Genomic DNA, 23,041 nt, shown 5'->3' with positions numbered 1-23,041 from the left:
GTGCTCCAGAAGCGTAACAAATTCCAGTGGACAGCGGAGTGCCAACAGGCATTTGACGGCCTGAAGGCTGTGTTAACCACTGCTCCTGTGTTAGTCATCCCAAATTACACCAAACCATTCAAAGTGGCTGTTGTTGCGAGTGATGAGGGTGGAGGTGCGGTGCGTCTACAAGACGACGATGAAGGGCTGGAGCAGCCTGTTGGTTATTTTTCAAAGAAATTGAATTCTCACCATAAAAAGTATTCAACGATTGAGAAGGAGACTTTGAGTTTGGTGCTGGCTTTGCAACATTTTCACATTTATGTGACCAGCAATCCATCTGACACCATTATATATGCTTATCATAATCCTTTGCCCTTTTTGGAGCGATTCCGGAATAACAATGCAAGGCTGTTTCGCTGGAGTTTACTGTTACAGCCATTTCATTTAAAAATAGTACATGTGGCAGGACGTGGAAACGTGATAGCTGATGCTTTGTCACGAATGTGATGAATGGAAGGATTTTGGTTGGAGGAAGAACTGGAAAGATGGACTTTTTTGTTATGCCTGTTTGCGTGTGTTGTTTTTTTTTGTGAAACGAAACAGTATATTTACTGTGTACATTTCTTAGTGGATGGTGCAAAAGTGAAAAATGAAACCATCTTGAAGTTGATGGTTTATTTTTTTTCTTGTGCATAGGTGTCATGTGAGAGTACCTTTAAGAAATTGATGTTACTGAAGTGATGTCAGAGGGTGGGGGTAGCTGAGTTGAGCTCACTTCTGCTTTTAGTTTCAGTTTGAGAGAGCAGCTGAAAAGTGCCTGGCTGGTTTGCTGAGAGCTGCATGGAGAAAAAGAGCTTGGGTGTGTCTGTGTTTGCAGTGAGCTGGATCTGCTGTGATCTCTGCCAGGAAAGACTATCTCTGAATCATTTGGGTGATTTAAACTCATAATAGTAATGTCTTTAACCTGATGTGTTTCTGTTTAAAGGTGTTAAGTCTTTTGGAGGTTTGAAGGAACATTTTGAGGGATTATTTAGTGTTGTATTATTTTTGGGGTTATCTTTGAAGTAAGGGGTGTTAATGGATCCAATATTTATTTAAAAAGGTTAAGTTGAATTCATGGAATAAACATTGTTTTGTGTTTAAAAACCCACGTGTCCATAATTGTAATACCACACCTGGAGACCAAGCCATGTGCTTCAAAAGCAACAATACATTAAAGGGAGAGGTTGGTTGAACTCCATGATACATTTTAGGGTTCTGAAAATGCCGATCCCATAACAGTTGGTTCTTCAATTTGTATTCTCACCCCCAGATTTGTCATTCTCTCCAGTTCATTTTAAGTTGTTCCTTTAATGGAGCTGGGTCACAACACGGTGCATGTATGACTGGTTGTGCATTTCTTTTAACTGTATACGATAAATGAATGGTGGCATTCTGAATCCTTGAAAAATTTCAGGAAATTCTTTCAGGATTGCATCCACTGATGTACTTTGCATTGTTACAGCACAGTCTGCAGTGTAGACTCTTTTCCCCAGTTTGAGTGCTTCACATGCTTCCACCCCCAATAATGATTCATGCTCAGCTTCTACAATAGAAAACTTCACTGTATGCACTTTGTTCTCTACACGGACCTGTAGTTCACATACTCCCAGTGTATTAATTATTTTGTATTCCTTTAAAAGTGTTGTGGTATTTAAGACGTGCGATTTAATTTTCATTTCTCGCAAATCGCATAAACTGATAAGATTGGCTCTCACTCCCGTGTCCAGTTTAACATTGATTAATGTTTAATTAATCAGAAAACAGTTCAATTAACTCTTTGAACACTTGCTTCTGCATTGCTGTTCCTGCAAATTTGCTTTGACGCCTGTTCAGCTTGCAGGCTGTCACCATGCTCACCTTCACTAGATATCATGGGCTGGATTCTCTGATTTTGAGGCTATGTCCGGAGGATGGGTCTGGTTTTACGACAAAAAAGTTGGTGCCACCCTCATACCGATCCTCTGACCGGTGAGGGGCTAGCAGGCGCCACGTAAAATTGCTGCAAGTTAGAGGTAGGTATTCCTGCTCTGCTACTAACCAGCCAATGGAAGGAGAATTTAGCCTCATATATAGAACATAGAACATAGAACAGTACAGCACAGAACAGGCCCTTCGGCCCTCGATGTTGTGCCGAGCCATGGTCACCCTACTCAAACCCACGTATCCACCCTGTACCCGTAACCCAACAACCCCCCCCCCCTTCCTAACCTTACCTTTTAGGACACTACGGGCAATTTAGCATGGCCAATCCACCTATCTTTTGGGCAGTTGCAGTAAGTATTAATTGTCCTTCACATGCTTTGGCTGAACACACCTTACCCCCATGTGTCTTTCTCAGAGCTTGATGACTTAAATTTCACCTTCCTAAGCCTCAGAGAAATTGGCACACCTATCTCTGCCGACAACTGACTGATCTTCTCATACAATCTGTAACTACCTCCCACTCCCTGTCTTCAAGAAGAAGTCTTCCAACACCAGGTTAAAGTCCAACAGGTTTGTTTTGAATCACTAACTTTCGGAGCACTGATCCTTCCTCAGGTGAATGAAGTGGCAGGTTAACCTGGTGTTGTAAGACTTCTTACTGTGTTCACCCCAGTCCAACACTGGCATCTCCATGTCACCCCTGTCTTCAATACTGTGCTTGTAAAAGGTGCCACTCTACCTCTGCTAAGTAAAGATTATGAGAAAAGGAAGACAGAATCTGAGAGCATCTGCCAGGAGTTGTTCCAAACTCTTAAACTCTTGTCTCATTTAAATTGACCAATCTGACCAATTTAAAGAAAATTGACCAATCTGGATAAGGCATGCATCAGGAGGTGGTAATAATTTCTAACAGCAGTTTAAGAGTCCAGGAAGATCTCAAGCTGGTGAGGCATAAATGCATAGGCATGCCAAACTACACTTCTGTTCCCTTGACATCTCTGTCTTTCTGTTTAACAAAATAACTTGCACAAGATGAGGCACAAGCCTTTATATCCCACTAATGAGCTGTTCCTGGGCACAGTATGGAGCTGGTCTATTTATCATTGGTAAGGAATGTTGTATTTAAGTAAACCTTCTTCATTTCAATTATCTTCTATTTCCCAGAATTTAGTTTACAAGCTAAATCCATGCTGTATAACCTTTAAACTGAAACTCCAGTTTGAGCTTATTTTTCATACTTTGTTTATGCTGATTCAAAGTTTATGAGCATCACTAACAGCCCTGAATGTCATTGAGTGAAGTTACTTCCCCAGTGCAGTTAGATACAGTTCTAAGATTTTGACCTTGTGACGAGGAAGGAACCAGGATATATTTCTAAGTCAGGATGGTGTATGGCTCAAAGGGGAACCTGGAATATTACCATGCATGTGCTGCCCTTGTCTTTCTCGGTGGTGGAGTACATGAGTTGGGAAGTGCGAAGTCTTGGTGAATTACTGCAATGGATCCTGAGGATAGTCAACACAGCTGCCATAGTGGGGAAGGAGTTTGAGATAGCGGGTTGGGAGCAGACTGCTATACATAGAATTACATAGAATTTGCAGTGCAGAAGGAGGCCGTTCGGCCCATCGAGTCTGCACCGGCTCTTGGAAAGAGCACCCTACCCAAGGTTAACACCTCCACCCTATCGCCATAACCCAGTAACTCCACCCAACACTAAGGGCAATTTTGGACACTAAGGGCAATTTAGCATGGCCAATCCACCTAACCTGCACATCTTTGGACTGTGGGAGGAAACCGGAGCACCCGGAGGAAATCCACGCACACACGGGGAGGATGTGCAGACTCCACACAGACAGTGACCCAAGCCGGGAATCGAACCTGGGACCCTGGAGCTGTGAAGCGATTGCGCTATCCACAATGCTACCGTTATACCTTGGATATTGTTGAGCTTCTTGAATACTGCTGTAGTTGCACCAATCCAGGCAAGCTGAGAGTATTCTGACTTGTGTCTTACAGGTTATGGAGAGGCTTTGGGAATTCAGGAGATTCAGAGAAGTCAGTCTCTGCAGAATACACACCCTCCACTCTGTGCTAGTGGCCACGGCAGGTATGTGTGGCTCAGTGAGTTCCTGGTCAATAATGATTCAGAGAGTGATAGATCATTTGCAGTACAGTAGGAGGCCATTCGACCCATCAAGTAAATGCCAGCTCTCCATAGAGAAATCTAGTCAGTCCATTCCTGCGAGGAAGCTGATGATGGGGGTATCGATAATGGCAATGCCAAGGGGAAGTGGTTAGATGTTTTCTGGGTGGAGATGGTCTATGTGGGCATTACTTGCCACTTACTAGCTGAAACCTGGATTTTGCCCAGGCCTTGCTCCACGTGGGTGCAGGCTGCTTTATTCTCTGATGAATTCAGAATTGAAATGAGCACTGTGCAAACATCAGTGAATAATCCGACTTCTGCTCTCAACAACAAGAACTTGTATTAATAAAGTGCTTCCAGTGTGATAAAATGACCCAAGGTACTTCACAGAGGCATTATAAAACTATGACGCCAAGACACATTAAGACATAATGGGTGCTGTTGTGTTATGCTGCTTCGGATAACACAGGCTGCTACTTGATGCAGTCTTAACTAAAGGATGCTCCAGACTCTGAAATGAGCTCAACGTGTTTATTGAACTATTAACAGTTCTCAAATGAGTTCAACTCTCTGCTAATCTAACTGCAGTAACTCAGTCTAACTGTACCAGCTTGCTCTAAGCCATGGGCTGGGGTGTGATGCTGCTGATCAACCCTGTCTAACTCTCTAGATGTCTCTGTGGAAAGAGGCAGGGTGTGAGTGCCTCATCCCTTTTATAGTGTTTATGTCATGCCCCCTTGTGGTGATGCCACCTCTGAGTGTTCTGACTGCCCATTGGTTGTGTCCTATTCTGAGTGTACAGGTGCGATTCTCCCAAAATAATTCGAAGTTAATTTGTGGCGGGTTTTTCAGGGAGTTTCCTGCTGGCTCTGCCGGTGAGTTCCCCACCGCTATTCAATGACATTTAGTCACTTTGTTGGGTCCTGGGGACTTTCTCACCAGTTTAGGCCATTTTTCTTTCATCACTTCAATGTCTTGCAGGACGTTGGAGAATCCCGGGAGGCGCAAAGGCTGTCAGTCTTGCTGGAGGCTTTTCCCGGTATTCTCCGGCCGCGTTGCGCTCAAGCGAGAGCACAACATGGCTGGAGATTCGCGCCCAAAATGTCAGAAGGTCAAAAGCTTAGTCAAAGGGGTAGCTTTAAGGAATGTCTTAAGGGAGATTAAGTTTAGTGAGGGAGTGTAAGAGCTTATGTGTTAGCCAACTGCAGTCATGGCCACTAGTAGTGGAGGGGTAGGGGTTGCTCAAGCTCAAAATGCCAGAATTAGGGTACGGCAGATATCCTAAGAGGGTGGTGGAGCTGGAGGAGATCACAGAGATAGGGAAAGGCTAGGTCACAGAAAGATTTGAAAACAAGGATAAGAATTTTACAATCAAAATATTTCTTAACTAGTAATCAATGTAGGTCAGCAAGCAAAGGGTGATTGGTGAACAGAATTTGGTGCAAGTTAGGACATGGGCAGTAGTTCTGATGGCCTCAAGGTTATGGATAATAGAATGGTGGAGGCTGGCTGGGAGCATGGGAATAGTCAAATCAAGAGCTAACAAAGGCACGGATGAGGCTTTCACTGATGCACTTGTGAGCTGTAGCCTGTGAGATGCCACACAAGTCCCCACTCAAGTCCTGGAATGACCCTGAGGAGTAGACATTCAAGGCTGCGGTGTCTTGACGGTCACCGGGAGCGGTTACCCTCCTCCTCCACATGGTGCCAAGTCCACCAGGACGTGGCACAGGTGCCGCACCATCCCCTTATTGAGGCGGAGCCTCGTGCAGCACACGCTGTCTGTCATCTGTTCGAACGACTAGCGATGCCTGTACACCTTGAGCTTCCCCCTTTGGGTTCTCAAGGTGTGGGGCGGGGCCCTGCGCATGGGCCACTGCCTCGAGTCTCTGTCGACGCTGATGCCGTTGTCTCCTCCAGCGTCTGGCCGCCTGGCGTGTCAGCAGCAGCAGGAGGGCAGCTTCCGCGGGGCCAAATTATCATCCATTGCGTGTAAATCTGTAAGGAATCGGGAAAGGGTGAGGGACGAACAACCAGCGGCCAATTGCCCCATTGCATCCCCCTCCCCACTATTCCCCCATTTCTCCATCCTTCCCCCTCCCCCCATTGCTCCCTATTCCCCCATTGCTCTCCCGTCCAACCCCCTCCCCCGCCCACATTCCCTGCCATCTGACACGCCCTGCCCACTCACTCCTGGCTGCAGCGGGGGCCCTTGCTCATCGAACGCCACACTGTGTACCCCAGGCATGTGACATTGCCTGGGTCAGATGCAGGTCCCTTTGTCGGTGCTCACACCCACCCTGCGGCCTCAGTAATGTCCCCGGTGCTGGGGCCCAGTCCCTGGCTGCTCAGATGTTGGCCGCTGCATCCATGTAGTGTTCCAGGCATCACGGTCCGATTGGAATGCGAGGCAATGACTCCCACATGTTACATGGGCCGTCCACTTACGTGAATCTACTCGGGAGGTGTGAAGTGCTCACTTAACTACGATTTCTAGTTCCCAATTAGCGATAGCCTTCAGCTGCGTGGCCAGAGGTCTCCGCAGTCAGCGGGGTTTTATGGATGGCTGGTGGGGCTGGTGGGCTGGGGTTGCCCCAGGAACAGGAACAGGGAGTAGTATGGCGGACCTGCGGACGCTGAGGCACCCAACTCCCCTCCCCACCTCAGCTGAGGCCATCCTCCCCTGCTCCCCACCCCTCTCCAAGATCCAGGGCAGCAATCCAGTGCTCCCAGGCACAGGGTCTGTTAGCGAAGATGGCTACTCCCATCCACCGTCTTCACGTTTTTAATAATGAGACTGTGTGGCAACTTGCTGGGTAGGTGGTTAGACCACAGGAGGCCGTTAGATACGGAGTCACTCCTGTTAATTGCATGGAGATTGGCGTTAAGTGGTGATTATTGGTTTCTCGCCACACTATGGCGGGGTCCTGATTTTGCCAACGGGGCAGGCCGATTAAATCACTAACAGATCGTCGCTCGGCGCGGTTCTTGATTTTGGCCTCTCCCGTGATCAACAGCCTCATCACGCTCTCCACCACTCCCACCCCCACCCCCTCTCCACCACACAACCCCACACCCCTTCTCAACCACTCCCACCCCCACCTCCTCCCCACCACACAACCCCACACCCCTTCTCAACCACTCCCACCCCCACCTCCTCCCCACCTCCTCCCCACCACACAACCCCACACCCCTTCACAACCACTCCCACCCCCACTCCCTCTCCACCACACAACCCCACACCCCTTCACAACCACTCCCACCCCCACTCCCTCTCCACCACACAACCCCACACCCCTTCTCAACCACGCCCACCCACCCCCTCTCCACCACACAACCCCACACCCCTTCTCAACCACTCCCACCCCCACCTCCTCCCCACCTCCTCCCCACCACACAACCCCACACCCCTTCACAACCACTCCCCCCCCCACCCCCTCTCCACCACACAAACCCACACCCCTTCTCAACCACTCCCACCCACCCCCTCTCCACCACACAACCCCACACCCCTTCTCAACCACTCCCACCCCCACCCCTTCTCCCCCACTCCCACTCCCACCCCCAGCCCACCACACAACCCCACACCCCTTCTCAACCACTCCCACCCCCACCCCCTCTCCACCACACAACCCCACACCTATTCTCCACCACTCCCACCCCTTCTCCACCACTCCCACCACCACCCCTTCTCAACCACTCCCACCCCCAACCCCACCCCCTCTCCCCCACGCCCCTTCTCAACCACTCCTACCCCCACCCCCTCTCCACCACACAACCTCACACCCCTTCTCCACCACTCCCACCCCCACCCCCACTTCCTCCCCACCACACAACCCCACACCCCTTCTCAACCACTCCCACCCCACCCCCTCTCCACCACACAACCCCACACCCCTTCTCGACCACTCCCACCCCACCCCCTCTCCACCACACAACCCCACACCCCTTCTCAACAACTCCCACCCCCACCCCTCACCACCACACAACCCCACACCCTTTCTCAACCACTCCCACCACCACCCCTTCTCCACCACTCCCACCCCCAACCCCACCCCCTCTCCCCCATGCCCCTTCTCAACCACTCCCACCCCCACCCCACCCCCTCTCCACCACACAACCTCACACCCCTTCTCCACCACTCCCACCCCCACCCCCACCCCCACCCCCACTTCCTCCCCACCACACAACCCCACACCCCTTCTCAACCACTCCCACCCCCAACCCCACCCCCTCTCCCCCACGCCCCTTCTCAACCACTCCCACCCCCACCCCCACCCCCTCTCCACCACACAACCCCACACCCCTTCTCAACAACTCCCACCCCCACCCCTTCTCCACCACACAACCCCACGCCCCTTCTCAACTACTCCCAACCCCACCCCTTCTCCACCACTCCCACCCCTTCCCCACCACTCCCACACCCACCCCTTCTCCACCACTCCCACCCCCACAACCCCCGGCCCCACTCCCACCCCCTCTTCCCCAACCCCACCCCCCTCTTCCCCAACCCCACCCCCCCTTCCCCAACCCCACCCCTGTCTTCCCCAACCCCACCCCCCTCTCTCCCACTGCCATCCAACACCCCATCTCCACCACGCCCACCCTCTCTCCCCCACTCCCACCTTGGTGCTCTACCAATTACGACGAGACGATAGTAGGGAGTAATCAAGGCTTTATTACGCAGAGATGTGGAGCCTCCCGCAGCTGCTGCTGAAATGGCTGCAGCTCGGAGAGCCCACACATTTATGCTCCGCCTACTGGGCGGAGCCAGCAGGCAAGGATCTACCCTTGTACCTGTAGTACAGGGGCCTTACCGTAATACCCTTGTATGCAGTATACACAATACAACAGTGGTGACTACCACATTCACCCCCTGTTAAAAAAGAGTTCAGCAGGGGTAGTGGAAAACTATTTACATACAGGTTGTTAAAAAAAATATAGAGTCTACAGAATTAGACGGTCGTGTGTCCTGATCCGTCGTTGCGCGTGCCGCAGTTGTGGTGTTTATTCAGGCGTCGGTTCGGTCATCGTTGACTCCAGAAGTGTGTCAGCCTCATCTTCGTCCACACGTGGGACTAAGGGGAGGGCGGATCGTCCTGGAGCGGGGGCTGTGGCAGGGTGCGCCGGGGGGGGAAGAAGGGTGGTGCCGGGGAAGAGGGGGGTGGGTGCTGGGAACTAGCTGGTGCCACTGTGTCGGCCGTCGGGGTACGCTACGTAGACGTACTGCGGGTTTGCGTGGAGTAGCTGTACCCTCTCAACCAACGGGTCTGCCTTGTGGAGCCGCACGTACTTGCGGAGGAGAACGGGTCCTGGAGCTGCCAGCCATGTTGGGAGCAAAACCCCGGAGGTGGACGTCCTAGGGAAGGCAAAGAGACGTTCATGGGGAGTTTCGTTAGTCGCAGTACATAGGAGCGACCGAATGGAGTGGAGGGCGTCGGGGAGGACCTCCTGCCAGCAGGAGGCCGGAAGATTTCTGGACCGTAGGGCCAGCTGACCGGCCTTCCAGATCGTCCCATTCCCCCTCTCCACCTGCCCGTTTCCCCTGGGGTTGTAGCTGATCGTCCTGCTCGAGGCAATGCCCCTGTTGAGCAGGTACTGGCGCAGCTCATCGCTCATAAATGAGGATCCCCGGTCGCTGTGGACGTAGGCGGGGAAACCGAACAGAGCGACGATGGTGTTGAGGGCTTTGATGATGGTGGCAGACGACGTATCGGGGCATGGGATGGCGAAGGGGAATCTCGAGTACTCGTCGACCACATTGAGAAAGTACGTGTTGCGGTCGGTGGAGGGGAGGGGCCCTTTGAAGTCCATGCTGAGGCGTTCAAAGGGGCGAGAGGCCTTCACCAGGCGCGCACAGTCTGGCCGGTAGAAGTGCGGTTTACACTCCGTGCAGACCTGGCAGTCTCTGGTGATAGCCCTGACCTCCTTGATGGAGTAGGGCAGATTGCGGGTCTTTATGAAGTGATAAAAGCGGGTGACCCCCTGGGTGACAGAGATCATCGTGCAGAGTGCAGAGTTAGTCCACTTGTGCGCTGGCACATGAACTCGGGATAGGGCATCAGGGGGGGCTCGTTGAGCTCACGAGGGCGATACAAAATCTCGTAATTGTAGGTGGAGAGCTCGATCCTCCACCTCAAGATTCTATCATTTTTGATCTTACCCCGCTGTGTGTTGTTGAACATGAAGGCAACCGACCATTGGTCAGTGAGGAGAGTGAATCTCCTGCCGGCCAGGTAATGCCTCCAATGCCGTACAGCTTCAACGATGGTTTGGGCCTCCTTTTCAACAGAGGAGTGCCGAATTTTGGAGGCATTCGCGGGAAAAGCATGCCACGGGCCTGCCTGCCTGGTTGAGGGTGGCGGCCAGAGCGACGTCTGATGCATCGCTCTCGACTTGGAAGGGGAGGGACTCGTCGACCGCGTGCATCGCGGCCTTGGCAATGTCGGCCTTGGTACGGTTGAAGGCCTGGTGAGCCTCGGCCATCAGTGGGAAAACGGTGGAGTGGATGAGTGGGCGGGCCTTGTCCGCATAGTTAGGGACCCACTGGGCATAGTATGAGAAGAACCCCTGGCGTCGTTTGAGGGCCTTGGGGCAGTGGGGGAAGGGGGGTTCCATCAGGGGCCGCATGCGATTGGGGTGGACCCTAGAACTCTGTTCTGGACCACATAGCCGAGGATGGCTAATCGGTCCGTGCTGAACACACACTTCTCCTTGTTGTAGGTTTGGTTAAGGAGTTTGCCGTGTGGAGGAACTTGGAATCCGTGTGGAGGAACTTGGAAAGGTTGGCATCATGGTCCTGCTGGTCGTGGCCGCAGATGGTGACATTGTCCAGGTACGGGAAAGTGTCCCGCAGTCTGTACCGGTCAACCATTCGGTCCATCTCCCATTGGAAGACCGAGACCCCATTAGTGATGCCGAAGGGAATCCTAAGGAAATGGTAAAGGCGGCCGTCCGCTTCAAATGCGGTGTACAGGCGGTCCGCCTTGCAAATGGGGAGCTGGTGGTAGGCAGATTTCAGGTCCACTGTCGAGAAGACCCGGTACTGTGCAACCTGATTGACCATATCAGATATGCGAGGGAGGGGGTACGCATCGAGCTGCGTGTACCGATTGATGGTCTGACTGTAGTCAACAACCATACTGTTTTTCTCCCCAGTTTTCACCATTCCCACTTGGGCTCTCCAGGGTCTTTTGCTGGCCTCGATAATACCTTCCCATAGCAACCGCTGGACCTGAGACCTGATGAAGGTCCTGTCCTGGGCACTGTACCGTCTGCTCCTGGTGGCGACGGGTTTGCAATCCGGGGTGAGGTTCGCAAACAGGGAAGGTGGGTCAACCTTAAGGGTCGTGAGGCCGCATACTGTAAGGGGTGGTAGGGGACCGCCAAAGTTTGAGGTCAGGCTCTGGATGTTGCACTGGAAGTCCAGGCCGAGTTCAAGGTAGCGCAGAGGTTGGGGAGGACATAGAGACGGAAGCCGCTGAACTCTATGCCCTGGATGGTGAGGGTGGCGGAGTGGGATCCGGAGGCCAGGGAGATTCTCTGGTTGGTGGGGTGGTCTGTGAGGGAGCAGCGCCTTACTGTATCTGGGTGGATGAAGCTCTCATTGCTCCCGGAGTCCAGAAGGCAGGAAACCTTGTGCCGGTCGACGTGGTCGCGTGGTTGTGCGGTCGTGTCTGGTCGATCGTGACTGAGGTCAGATGTGGCTGGTCGGCGGCGGATGCAGGCAATGAACGGCCTGAAGAGGTGTCCGATGAGCAAGGATCCGGAGGCGGGAAGATGGCGGCGCCCACGGGCCCCACGTGTCCTGGGGCGGGCAAGATGGCGACGCCCACAGGCCACACGAGGTCTGAGGCGAAGAAGATGGTGGCGCCCACGGGCCGCACGAGGTCTGAGGCGAGGAAGATCGCGGCGCCCGCGGGTCGCACATGGCGGGTGCCGGGGCAACAGTGGTGACTGAACGGGCCTGGCACATAGCAGCAAAATATCCTTTCTTACCGCAGGTCTTGCAGAGCACGCTCCGTGCCGGGCAGCGTTGTCGGGGGTGTTTTGACTGACCACAGAAGTAGCACTTGGATCCCCCGGGTTGTGTGGCTGCCGTGCGGCGCAGGCCTAGGGTTGGCTGGGGAGGTCGCTGATGGGGTGTTCGCTGGCGGAGTCCACGATGTCCAGGAGGGGTGGGCCGCGCGGTCGGGGGCATATGCCCGTATATAGCGTGAGGCGACTGTGAGCAAGAGCGCTAGTTTCTTGGTCGCTGCGAGGTCAAGGGTAGCCCCTTCTAAGAGTCGCTGGCGGATGTAGGCCGACCCTATGCCTGTAACAAACGCGTCCCTAAGTAGCAGGGCAAAATGTTCAGCGGCTGAAACGGCCTAGCAATTGCAGTCTCTCACTAGGAGTTGCAGGGCACGCCAGAAACCCTCCACAGACTCACCGGGGAGTTGATACCGCGTGGAGAGGAGGTGCCTGGCGTACATCTTGTTGGTCTGCTGCGTGTAGTTCTCCTTCAGTAGCGCCATGGCCTCAGTGTAGGTTGGCGCGTCCCGGATGAGGGGGAAGATGTCGGAGCTCAGCCGCGTGTAGAGGATCTGGAGCTTTTGTGCCTCTTTTCAGTCGCAGATCCTATGTATGCCTCGAAGCAAGCTAGCCAATGTGCAAAGGCCGACTTGGCGTTGTCTGCTTGAGGGTGCAGCTGCAGACGATCAGGCTTGATGCGAAGATCCATCGTTTTAAATTCTCTGCGTAATAAATTGATGCACTATCAATTACGACAAGACGAGAGTAGAGAGTAATCGAGGCTTTATTACGCAGAGATGTGGAGCCTCCCGCAGCTGCTGCCGAAATGGCTGCAGCTCGGAGAGCCCACACATTTATACTCTGCCTACTGGGCGGAGCCAGCAGGCAGGGATCTACCCTTGTACCTGTGGCACAGAGGCCTTACCGTAATACCCTCGTATGCAGTATACACAATACAACAGTGGTGACTACCACACACCCCACCACCCTCTCCACCACTCCCACCCCACGCCCCCTCTCCCCCACTCCCAGCCCACACCCCCCTCGCCACCACTCCCAGCCCACGCCCCCTCTCCACCACTCCCAGCCCACACCCCCTCGCCACCACTCCCAGCCCACACCCCCTCACCACCACTCCCACCCCCCTCTCCACCACTCCCACCCCACACCCCTCGCCACCACTCCTACCCCACGCCCCCTCTCCACCACTCCCAGCCCACACCCCCTCACCACCACTCCCACCCCCCTCTCCACCACTCCCAGCCCACACCCCCTCGCCACCACTCCCAGCCCACACCCCCTCGCCACCACTCCCAGCCCACGCCCCCTCTCCACCACTCCCAGCCCACACCCCCTCACCACCACTCCCACCCCCCTCTCCACCACTCCCAGCCCACACCCCCTCGCCACCACTCCCAGCCCACGCCCCCTCTCCACCACTCCCAGCCCACACCCCCTCGCCACCACTCCCACCCCACGTCCCCTCTCCACCACTCCCAGCCCACACCCCCTCACCACCACTCCCACCCCCCTCTCCACCACTCCCACCCCACACCCCCTCGCCACCACTCCCAGCCCACGCCCCCTCTCCACCACTCCCAGCCCACACCCCCTCACCACCACTCCCACCCCCTCTCCACCACTCCCACCCCACACCCCTCGCCACCACTCCTACCCCACGTCCCCTCTCCACCACTCCCAGCCCACACCTCCTCCGCCACTCCCACGCCACACCCCCTCTCCATCACCACCACACCCCACCCCCTATCCACCATCACCAACCCCCCACCCCCCTCTCCACCACCCCCCTCCACCCCACATCCCCTCACCTCCCTCTCCACCCCCACCACACCCCACCCCCTTCTCCACCACCCCCCTCCACTCCACACCCCCTCACCTCCTTCTCCACCTCCACCACCCCCTCACCCCCCTCTCCATGTGACGGAATGGCTAGCTCGCATGCAGGGAGCACCCAGGTGGATGGTGGAAAGTGCCACCGTGGGCAGGAGTTAGACGTTGTCAAATGCTGCGGAGAACGAGAGCTCATCACAAAGTATTATCATCATCCTCCATCCCAAGCACCAGACCCACTGTTACTGCCAATCCCAGAGTTCCCACCCCGTAGTGCGGCAGGTAGATACCACGGAGGAGGTTGCAACCAGGGAGGTGGCCGGTAGGGGTGGGGAGGGGGGCTGTGGTCTCCGTGCCCCTGGCCAGTCCCGTTGCCCAAGTCGGTGAATCTGAAGGCAATCAGAGCATCCTGTGTATGTTGGCCCCGGCGCACACGTTGTGCGGCTTCCCATGCCTGCCTGCGCCCCATGTCTTGCCCATCGTCGCCCGCTCCCGCATCCTCCCCGTTGGACGAGGCCTGGCGTTCATCCTCCTCCTCCAACACGTCACCTCTCCACTGTGTGACGCTATGTAGGATGCAGCGGGCCACACTGCCTGGGTGTCGGGCTCAGGCGTGTTTGGTGTGCATCTCATGATCACAGACCATCTACACGTTCATCGAGTGGTGAACTCGAACCTTTCGGTTTGTGAAGATCGGCCTGTCATCTGTAGGTGCTCTTGGGTGCAACATGCATCCTGTTGATCACCCCCTGACCCCGGGGCATCTCGTTGATGGTGGCGAACCCCACTGCCCGGGAATCCTGCTGGCCACACCCCCTCTCCACCACCACCACCACCCCTCTCCACCCCACACCCCCTTTGAATTTGAGGTATTGGGCCGACTGGGCATATAGGGCTTCCGTGATGGCACGGATGCTCCTTTGCACTGAGTTCTGTGAGATTCCGGACCGTAGCTCATTCGGCGCCTGGAAAGACCCTGTGGCATAGAGGTTCAGGGCAACCGTCACCTTGACGGCCACCGGGTGTTCTCCCCCATTCCCTCACGGCGCCAGGAGTGCCATGATCCAGCAGATATATTGCACTTTCTTCGAAGGCATGTTTGATCCGGCCGCTCCTCGAATGACTGACAATGCTGGTACACATGAAGCCCCTTGCGGCGCCTCCTTTGCACCACCTACTCAGCCTGTTGGGCGGCCGGCTCTCCATCCTCACCATCTGCCCCCTGTTCCTCTGGGGCAGGCTCCGCTGCTGCAGGGTCCTCCTCCTCGAGCATTTCCAGCACATACAGAAATAATGCATCCACCAGGGCTGCGGCGACTAGGAGGAAGACCACCATTGCTGGTTGCATCCCAATATCCATTGTCTGCAGGGGGTGAAAGGCAGACATGTTATAATGGTGCGCACCCCCATGCCCAACCAGGTCCAATCAGCATCTAAACCGATTCTCCACCCAATTGCCTTTCCCAGTTTCACCATCGGCTGGTGGAGAATCCCATCAATGAAAAGTTGCGGTGGGTTGATGGGCTTCCTCGTCTGTACTTGTTAAAGGGAATATTCATTGTTTTGAGGTCCGTGCTCCTGTAAAATCAGAATTCATGAACAAAGAAGCCAACTGAGATGAGAAAATATCTTTAAATTACACATTCTATCCTTTTTTTATAAATGTTTTTTATTAGGTTTTTGAACAAAGTATATTTACCGTTAAGTACACAGAATAAAATATATATATATATATATATAGAAGAGCACACACAAACAAACAAACAAAAAAAATTAAATAAAGTAACTGGGAGGGTATTATGCACTAGTTCAACAACAGCAACTCTGTACAATTGGCAATATTATTTTTAACACATGATTAGGCATCTGTTTGTGGGGGGGGGGGGGGGGGGGTGGGTGGGATGGTGGGCAGGGGAAGTGGGGAGGCACATATATATTTGGGTGCTCCTTTCCAGTCTTTGGAATTTTTTTTGACAAGTATTATTCCAGCAACAGTTTAATTTACTGTTGTACAACAATAAATTAATCGAGGTCTATGCTTGGTTTCACATTCAGGTTCATGATAGCGCTGTCCTCTCTGATGCTGTTAACACAAAGAGTAACATCACTGGCACTGGACGTTCATGAAGGTGAAAGCAGGATTCCAGCTGGAATTAAGCAGAAAGGTGGCGTTGGCTGGAACATTCTCTATTGTTTATTACCATACTTCAGCTACATGCTATATTTCCCTGCACTACTTGGTGGACCTCTGTGTCCTTTTCAAATGTTCAGGATTCACATGGAAAGCCTTAATAGGCCTGGTAAGAAATCCATTGCCAAACCCTTGCGGCCATTTTTTAAAAAGTGTGGCTTATTTTTCTTGTTGAACATGCTGAGAATGGCTGTCAGGAACTGTATCAGTGTTACGGAGCAAAGTAACCAAGGGCCCCTTCAGTGGGATTCTTCGAAGGACATTTTACTGATTTGGATTACAGCTTTGATGTTCAGATTAGCATATTACTCTCAATGGCTTCTTAGCGAATCTCTTAACAATTTGGTTGGCCTGGGATTGGACACCGAGAGGACTGGAAAAGCCACTTTCTCCGATGCTGATATCTGGACGCTTGAAACAACCAATAAGATATCCGAGTTTGCTCGAACATGGAATAGGACCACAGCCGGTTGGCTCCGGCGGATGGTGTTCGAGCGCAGCAAAGTTCAGCCTCTGATGTCAACATTTGCCTTTTCAGCTTGGTGGCACGGCCTTCACCCTGGTCAGATCTTTGGATTTATCTTGTGGGCTGTTACTGTTAAAGCCGACCATCATGTTCACCGATATATGGGCTCACTGACTGCGGGATCGAGGGTCCTGAGAATGTTCTATAAAGTCCTGACATGGATGCAAACTCAACTGGTAACTGCGTACATTCTAGTAGCTGTGGAGCTGCGGAGTCCTTCTGGCGTGCTGGTGCTGTGCAAGTCTGTTTGCTCCGTCTGCCCATTACTGTATGTACTGGTTCTAATCGGTATGTCAAACAAACCGAACAAAAATTAAAGAGCATTTTCATTTTACCGTGTGCTCTGTTTTCCTCTCATCTAAACAAGGCCGCATCACTTCCGGTTTTCAAATCATCTGCACTTTGTCATCCTGTCTGTAGATGGCACCAAGCAGCTTCTGTGGATTGGAGACACTAATTTGCCACAAATAGTAGGTCTCTCAGCAAATGGGCATCCTAGGTGTACCCCTAATGTTGAGGGGGTTGTGAACCATTGTCAGGAATAAAAGAAAATTACTGCGGATGCTGGAATCTGAAACGAAAGAGAAAATGCTGGAAAATCAGACTCGAAACGTTAGCTCTTTTCTCTCCCTACAGATGCTGCCAGACTTGCTGAGATTTTCCAGCATTTTCTCTTTCGTTGTCAGGAATAATGCAGGTGAGCATGGGTTCGTGTACATCACATTCATGCTTGGATGCTTTCCTCCCACAAATTTTGACTGTCCAGACCATCATAACCCCTGCTTGGGATATCAATTCATTCAACTGGCCATTGTTAATCAGTCCTAATTCCCAAACTATATCTTTTGGCACGTGCTTTAGGAAATCTATGTTCACATTCAGTGGGGCTGGTTTAGCACACTGGGTTAAATCACTGGCTTTGAAAGCAGACAAAGGCAGGCCAGCAGCACGGTTCAATTCCTGTACCAGCCTCCCCGGACAGGCGCCGGAATGTGGCAACTGGGGGATTTTCACAGTAGCTTCATTTGAAGCCTACTTGTGACAATAAGCAATTTTCATTTAATTTTTTCATTTTCATTCAACAGTACTTGGCTCTTCCATTAAACATTTATAAATGGACAACTATGCAGTATTCTTTGAAAACATCGTGGCAACTGCCTCGCTTATGAATCTTATCCACCAGCTGGAATGGAGATTGCTGTATTTATTTTCATAAATTACTATCAATATGAAATGAAAGAGCATTCGGATGGTGCCAGAATAATTACAGCGAATAGGCTATGGTCCTTTAATTGCAGATTGCTCTCCCTGAGTAATTATAGTTTTAGAACCTCGAATCCTGACTATCATATTTATCTATTCACCTGTAAAAACCTGTGGTCACACACATTTTGTCCAATCACAATTCAGGCTAAAATGTCATATTTACAAAATATGGACAGATTAGAACAAATAGGGAATGTTTAAATGGATCTGGACAGAAAGGTTACATACATTTCCAATGGAAAACTGCTAAATACAAATGAAAAGGCTTGCATATGCAATGATCTTCAGCTGGGAACATCAAGTAGACCATTCATCTTGACAACTTCTTGAGGTCCCCACCATTGCTAATGCCAGTCTTCAGCCAACTCGATCAGTTCCAGCTGATATCAACAAATGTCGGTGTTCACTGCATACAGCAAAGGCTATAAACCCTGATTATCACTCCAGTAGCAATGTCCTTGTACTGAGATGACTAGCCTCCACTAATCACAGCCAACTTACGTTGTGTTAGATAGGACTTCAACCAGTGGAGAATTTTCCCCCTGATTCCCATTCATTTCAATTTTACTAGTTGTTTTTGATGGGACACTCAGTCAAATGCTATGTTGCATATACTGGTCGCATGGCCTATTCTATCTGGAGAGATTGTTGCCTGACTCGGGTACACAGGAACAGGAGCCCATCAACCCTGCTCCACCATTCAATTAGATCATGGCTGATCATCTACCACCAAGACCACTTTCCCATGTTTCTCCATATCCTTTGATGTCATTAGTATCCAGAAATCTATCAATTTCTGTCTTGAACATGCTCAATGACTGAGCTTCCACAGCCATCTGGGGTAGAATTATAAAATCCTTACAGTGCAAGGGACCATTCAGCCCATTGTGTCTGCACCAACCCTCTAAAAAGCACCTTGGGCCACTCCCCCATAACCTGACCTAACCCAATCATCCCTGGACACTAAAGGGCAATTTAGCGTGGCCAATCCACCTAACCTGCATACCTTTGGACTGTGGGAGGAAACCGGAGCACCGGGAGGAAACAGACAGTAACCCAAGGCCAGAATTGACCCAGTCCCTGGCATTGTAAGGCAGCAATGATAACCACTGTGCCACCGTGCCGCCCCATATAAGGTGCTGACGGGTATTGACAAGGTGGATGTGGAAAGAATGTTACATCTTGTGGGAGAATCTGGAACTTGGGGTCACTTCTTAAAAAAAAGGAGTCGTCCATTTAAGACAAAGATGTGGAAATCAATTTTTTCTCCGAGGGCAGAGTCTTTGGAACTCGCTTCCTGAAAAAGCAGTGGAGGCAGAATCTTAGAATATTTTTAAAAGGTATTTCGATTCTTGATTAGCAAGGGATGAAAGATTATCAGAGGTAGGCAGGGATGTTGAGTTGAGGTTACATCAGATCAGCTATTATCTTATTGAATGGCGGAACAGGGTCGAGGGGCCAAATGGCCTACTCCTGCTCCTAGTTCATATGTTAGCATGTACGTTGGTTTTAGTGTTTCCTACATTACATAAGTGACTAACTTCAAGAAATACTTCACTGTCTGTAAAGTGCTTTGTGATGCATTTGAGAATTTTGAGAATTGCAAAGATTCACCACCCTCTTAGTGAAGAAATTCCCCCCATCTCAGTCTTAAATGGCCTACCCCTTACCCTGAGATTATGTCCCCTGTTCTAGACTCACTAGGAGGGGAAATATCTTATCTACATCCAACCTGTCACGCCCTGTGCCAATTTAGCATGTTTCATGAGATCACCCCTCATAGAATTAGTTCATAAATCACAGAATTTACAGTGCAGAAGGAGGCCATTCAGCCCATCAAGTCTGCACAGGTCCTTGGAAGAACACCCCACTTAAGCCCACACCTCCGTCCCATACCCGTAACCCAGCAATCCCACTTAACCTTCTTGGATACTAAGGGCAATTTTGCACATTCAATCCACCTAACCTGAACACCTTTGGACTGTGGGAGGAACCGGAGCACGCGGAGGAAACCCAGTCAGACACGTGGATAACCACCAAACCATCCAATGTCTCTCTCTAGCCACCTTCTTCAACATTCTGTGATGAAGCTTACTTAGTCTAGGGGATTTATCAACCTTCACTCCAGTTACCTTTTCAAGTACTACCTCTTTAGTAATACTAATTTCTTTTAGTGTCTCAGTTTCACAAGTCCCTTGGTCACCTAGTAGTTCTGGGAGATTTTCTGTACTTTCTTCCATGAAGACAGACACAAAGCAACTGTTTAGTTTCTTTGCCATTTCCTTGTTCTCCATTATAAATTCTCCTGTCCCCACCTGCAATGGGACCACATTTGGTTTTCGATATTTTTTCCTTTTCAGTTACCAAAGAAAGCTTTTTCAGTCCCTTTACATCCTCGCTAGTTTGCATTCATATTCTCTTTCCCTTTCTTTTTTAAAAATATAAATTTAGAGTACCCGATTATTTTTTTTTTCCAATTAAGGGGCAATTTTAGCGTGGCCAATCCACCTAACCAGCACATCTTTTGGGTTGTGGGGGTGAAACCCACGCAGACATGGGGAGAATGTGCAAACTCCACATGGACAGTGACACAGGGCCAGGATTTGAACCCAAGTCCTCAGTGCCATAGGCCCAGTACTAACCATTGCGCTACGTGCCGCACCTCTTTCCCTTTCTTAACCTCAATTTGTGCCTTCAAATCATCAACCTTTTTGCGAATGCTACGTGCAATCAGATAGAGTGCCTTTATGTCTGAATTTTTAACATCATTCTCTATTTTGATGCTTGCCTACTGTCGTCTGCTTGAAATGTTTCTACTTCCCTTTGCCAGTTTTGCTTCCCTCGAAACTGAGCTCCCTCTCAGGGTCCCATCTCCCTACCCATCTAGTTTATACCCTTCCCAAGAGCACTAGCATATCTCCTTGCCAGGATGTTAGTTCTGGCCCTGCTAAAGTGCAGCCTGTTTATTTTGTACTGATCCCACCTGCCCCAGAGCCTCAAAAATCTGGGGCTGGATTCTCCATCCCGCCAGCCGGCCAAGGAGGTTCCCCACTGCGGGCAGCCCCACGTTGTCGGGAAATCCCCGGCGTCGGTGCGCTGCCTACTCAACAGAGAATCCCGACAGTGGAGAATCCAGCCCTTGATGTCCTCCCTCCTACTCCAGCTCTCCAGCCACATGCTCAATTGTTCGATTCTCCAATTTCTATGCTCACGTGCACGTGGGACTGGAAGCAATCCTGAGATTATTGCTTTCATGGTGACTTCAAATTGACTTATTTACACTATGTACTCGACATACATGATGAGTAGCCAAGTAGGCACATCTCTGTTGAGTGCTGGTTGCTCGATCTGCTGTGCAGGATTTCTAGAATATGACTGCGGATGTCACTGTTAATAGTCTATATCATTCATTACCATAAGTATTTGTTTTTTAAATTTAGAGTACCCAATTATTTTTTTCCAATTAAGGGCCAATTTAGCATGGCCAATCCACCTACCCTGCACTTCTTTGGGTTATGGGGGGGGGGGGGGGGGTGAGACTGACGCAGACGTGGAGAGAAAGTGCAAACTCCACAGACAGTGTCCCGGAGCCGGGATCGAACCCTAGTCCTTGGTGCCGTGAGGTAGCAGTGCTAACCACTGCATCACCATGCTGCCCGCATAAGTATTTTATTAATCAATTACACTACATTGATATCAAGGGCAGTCACTCTCACCTCACCTCTTTAAAATAAAACATACGCACGGTGAAGCTTTTGGGTATACTGACCAGAACACCTCCTCAGTACTTAGAAAACCATCCAGTACAACATATTAGGGTCCTTGTGTCCAGAACACATTGAGTAATAATAATAATAATAATAAGTCACTTATTGTCACAAGTAGGCTTCAATGAAGTTACTGTGAAAAGCCCCTTGTCGCCACATTCCGGCGCCTGTTCAGGGAGGCCGGTACGGGAATTGAACCCGCGCTGCTGGCATTGTTCTGCATTCCAAGCCAGCCGTTTAGCCCACTGTGCTAAACCAGCCCCAGATAACATTTCAGAATCACAGATCGGAAGTTGCAATTTATTACAGATGCAAAACAACCGCAAAGGAAAGTCAATCATTGACCTGGGGTCTGAAATTAGCAAGCTCTTTGATGGACCTCAGCAGTTTAGAAATTGGTGCAATTACCTGACAATTACAGGACAGATTATTACAGAAACCTTATTAAAAGTGTGTGCTGCATTGAACCTGCTAACATATGTCAGGAGTCTTTCTTCTCAGGCATCAAAATTTTGTTGCAAATGCAAAATACTCTTGACAGATTATTCGATAGCACTATTTTGATCGTCCACCATCACAGCTGAATTCCAGATTTCAGTCAGCTCACAAACCAGCAAGCGCTTTATCATGTTTATTTATTATTGAATTTCCTGTTTCCGTGATTGATGAACCAGTGATTAAACAACTCACGGACATAATTAGAAGCCACAAAAGCAATCAGGGAATTCAGACTGAAAAACACACTAAGATTAACTCTCAAATCATTTGCAGCCAAAGAATATATAATAACAACATTCTTTATTGTCACAAGTAGGCTTACATTAATACTGCAATGCAGTTACTGTGAAAATCCCCTAGTCGCCACACTCCGGCGCCTGTTCGGGTATACTGAGGGAGAATTCAGAATGTCCAATTCATCTAATAGCACGTCTTTCGGGACTTGTGGGAGGAAACCGGAGCACCCGGAGGAAACCCACACAAACACGGGGAGAACATGCAGACTCCGCACAGACAGTGACGCAAGCTGGGAATCGAACCTGGGACCCTGGGCAGCATGGGAGCACAGTGAGTAGCACTGTTGCTTCAAAGTGCCAGGGACCCGAGTTTGATTCCCGGCTTGGGTCACTGTGTGCGGAGTCTGCATGTTCTCCCCATGTCTGCGTGGGTTTCCTCCGGGTGCTCCGGTTTCTTCCCACAAGTCCCAAAAGACGTGCTGTTAGGTGAATTGGACATTCTGAATTCTCCCTCCGTGTACCCGAACAGGTGCCGGAGTGTGGCGACTAGGAGCTTTCCACAGTAACTTTGTTGCAGTGTTAATGTAAGCCTACTTGAGA

The 23,041-nt window shown here is 51.0% G+C and overlaps 1 protein-coding gene across 2 annotated transcripts in view; it reads left to right on the top strand.

The window, feature by feature from the left end:
* The window catches only part of mboat4 (membrane bound O-acyltransferase domain containing 4), a 33,259-nt gene extending 16,252 nt beyond the window's left edge, over positions 1-17,007 (top strand). The window contains exons 1-3 of one of the 2 annotated variants that reach the window (XM_038803947.1): positions 2,907-3,053; positions 3,964-4,054; positions 16,013-17,007. In XM_038803947.1, the coding sequence (XP_038659875.1) occupies positions 3,008-3,053; positions 3,964-4,054; positions 16,013-16,991 (1,116 nt within the window). In that variant the 5' untranslated portion in view covers positions 2,907-3,007 and the 3' untranslated portion in view covers positions 16,992-17,007. Of the gene's footprint in view, positions 1-2,906; positions 3,054-3,963; positions 4,055-16,012 lie in introns of those variants that run through there. The other variant, XM_038803946.1, reaches the window with a different exon arrangement.
* Positions 17,008-23,041: the final 6,034 nt, after the last annotated feature.

This window comes from Scyliorhinus canicula, chromosome 8 (genome assembly GCF_902713615.1).
Source record: "Scyliorhinus canicula chromosome 8, sScyCan1.1, whole genome shotgun sequence".
NCBI lineage: Eukaryota > Metazoa > Chordata > Chondrichthyes > Carcharhiniformes > Scyliorhinidae > Scyliorhinus > Scyliorhinus canicula.
Note: the sequence above shows the minus strand (reverse complement) of the source record. Positions and strands in the feature narration are given on the sequence as shown.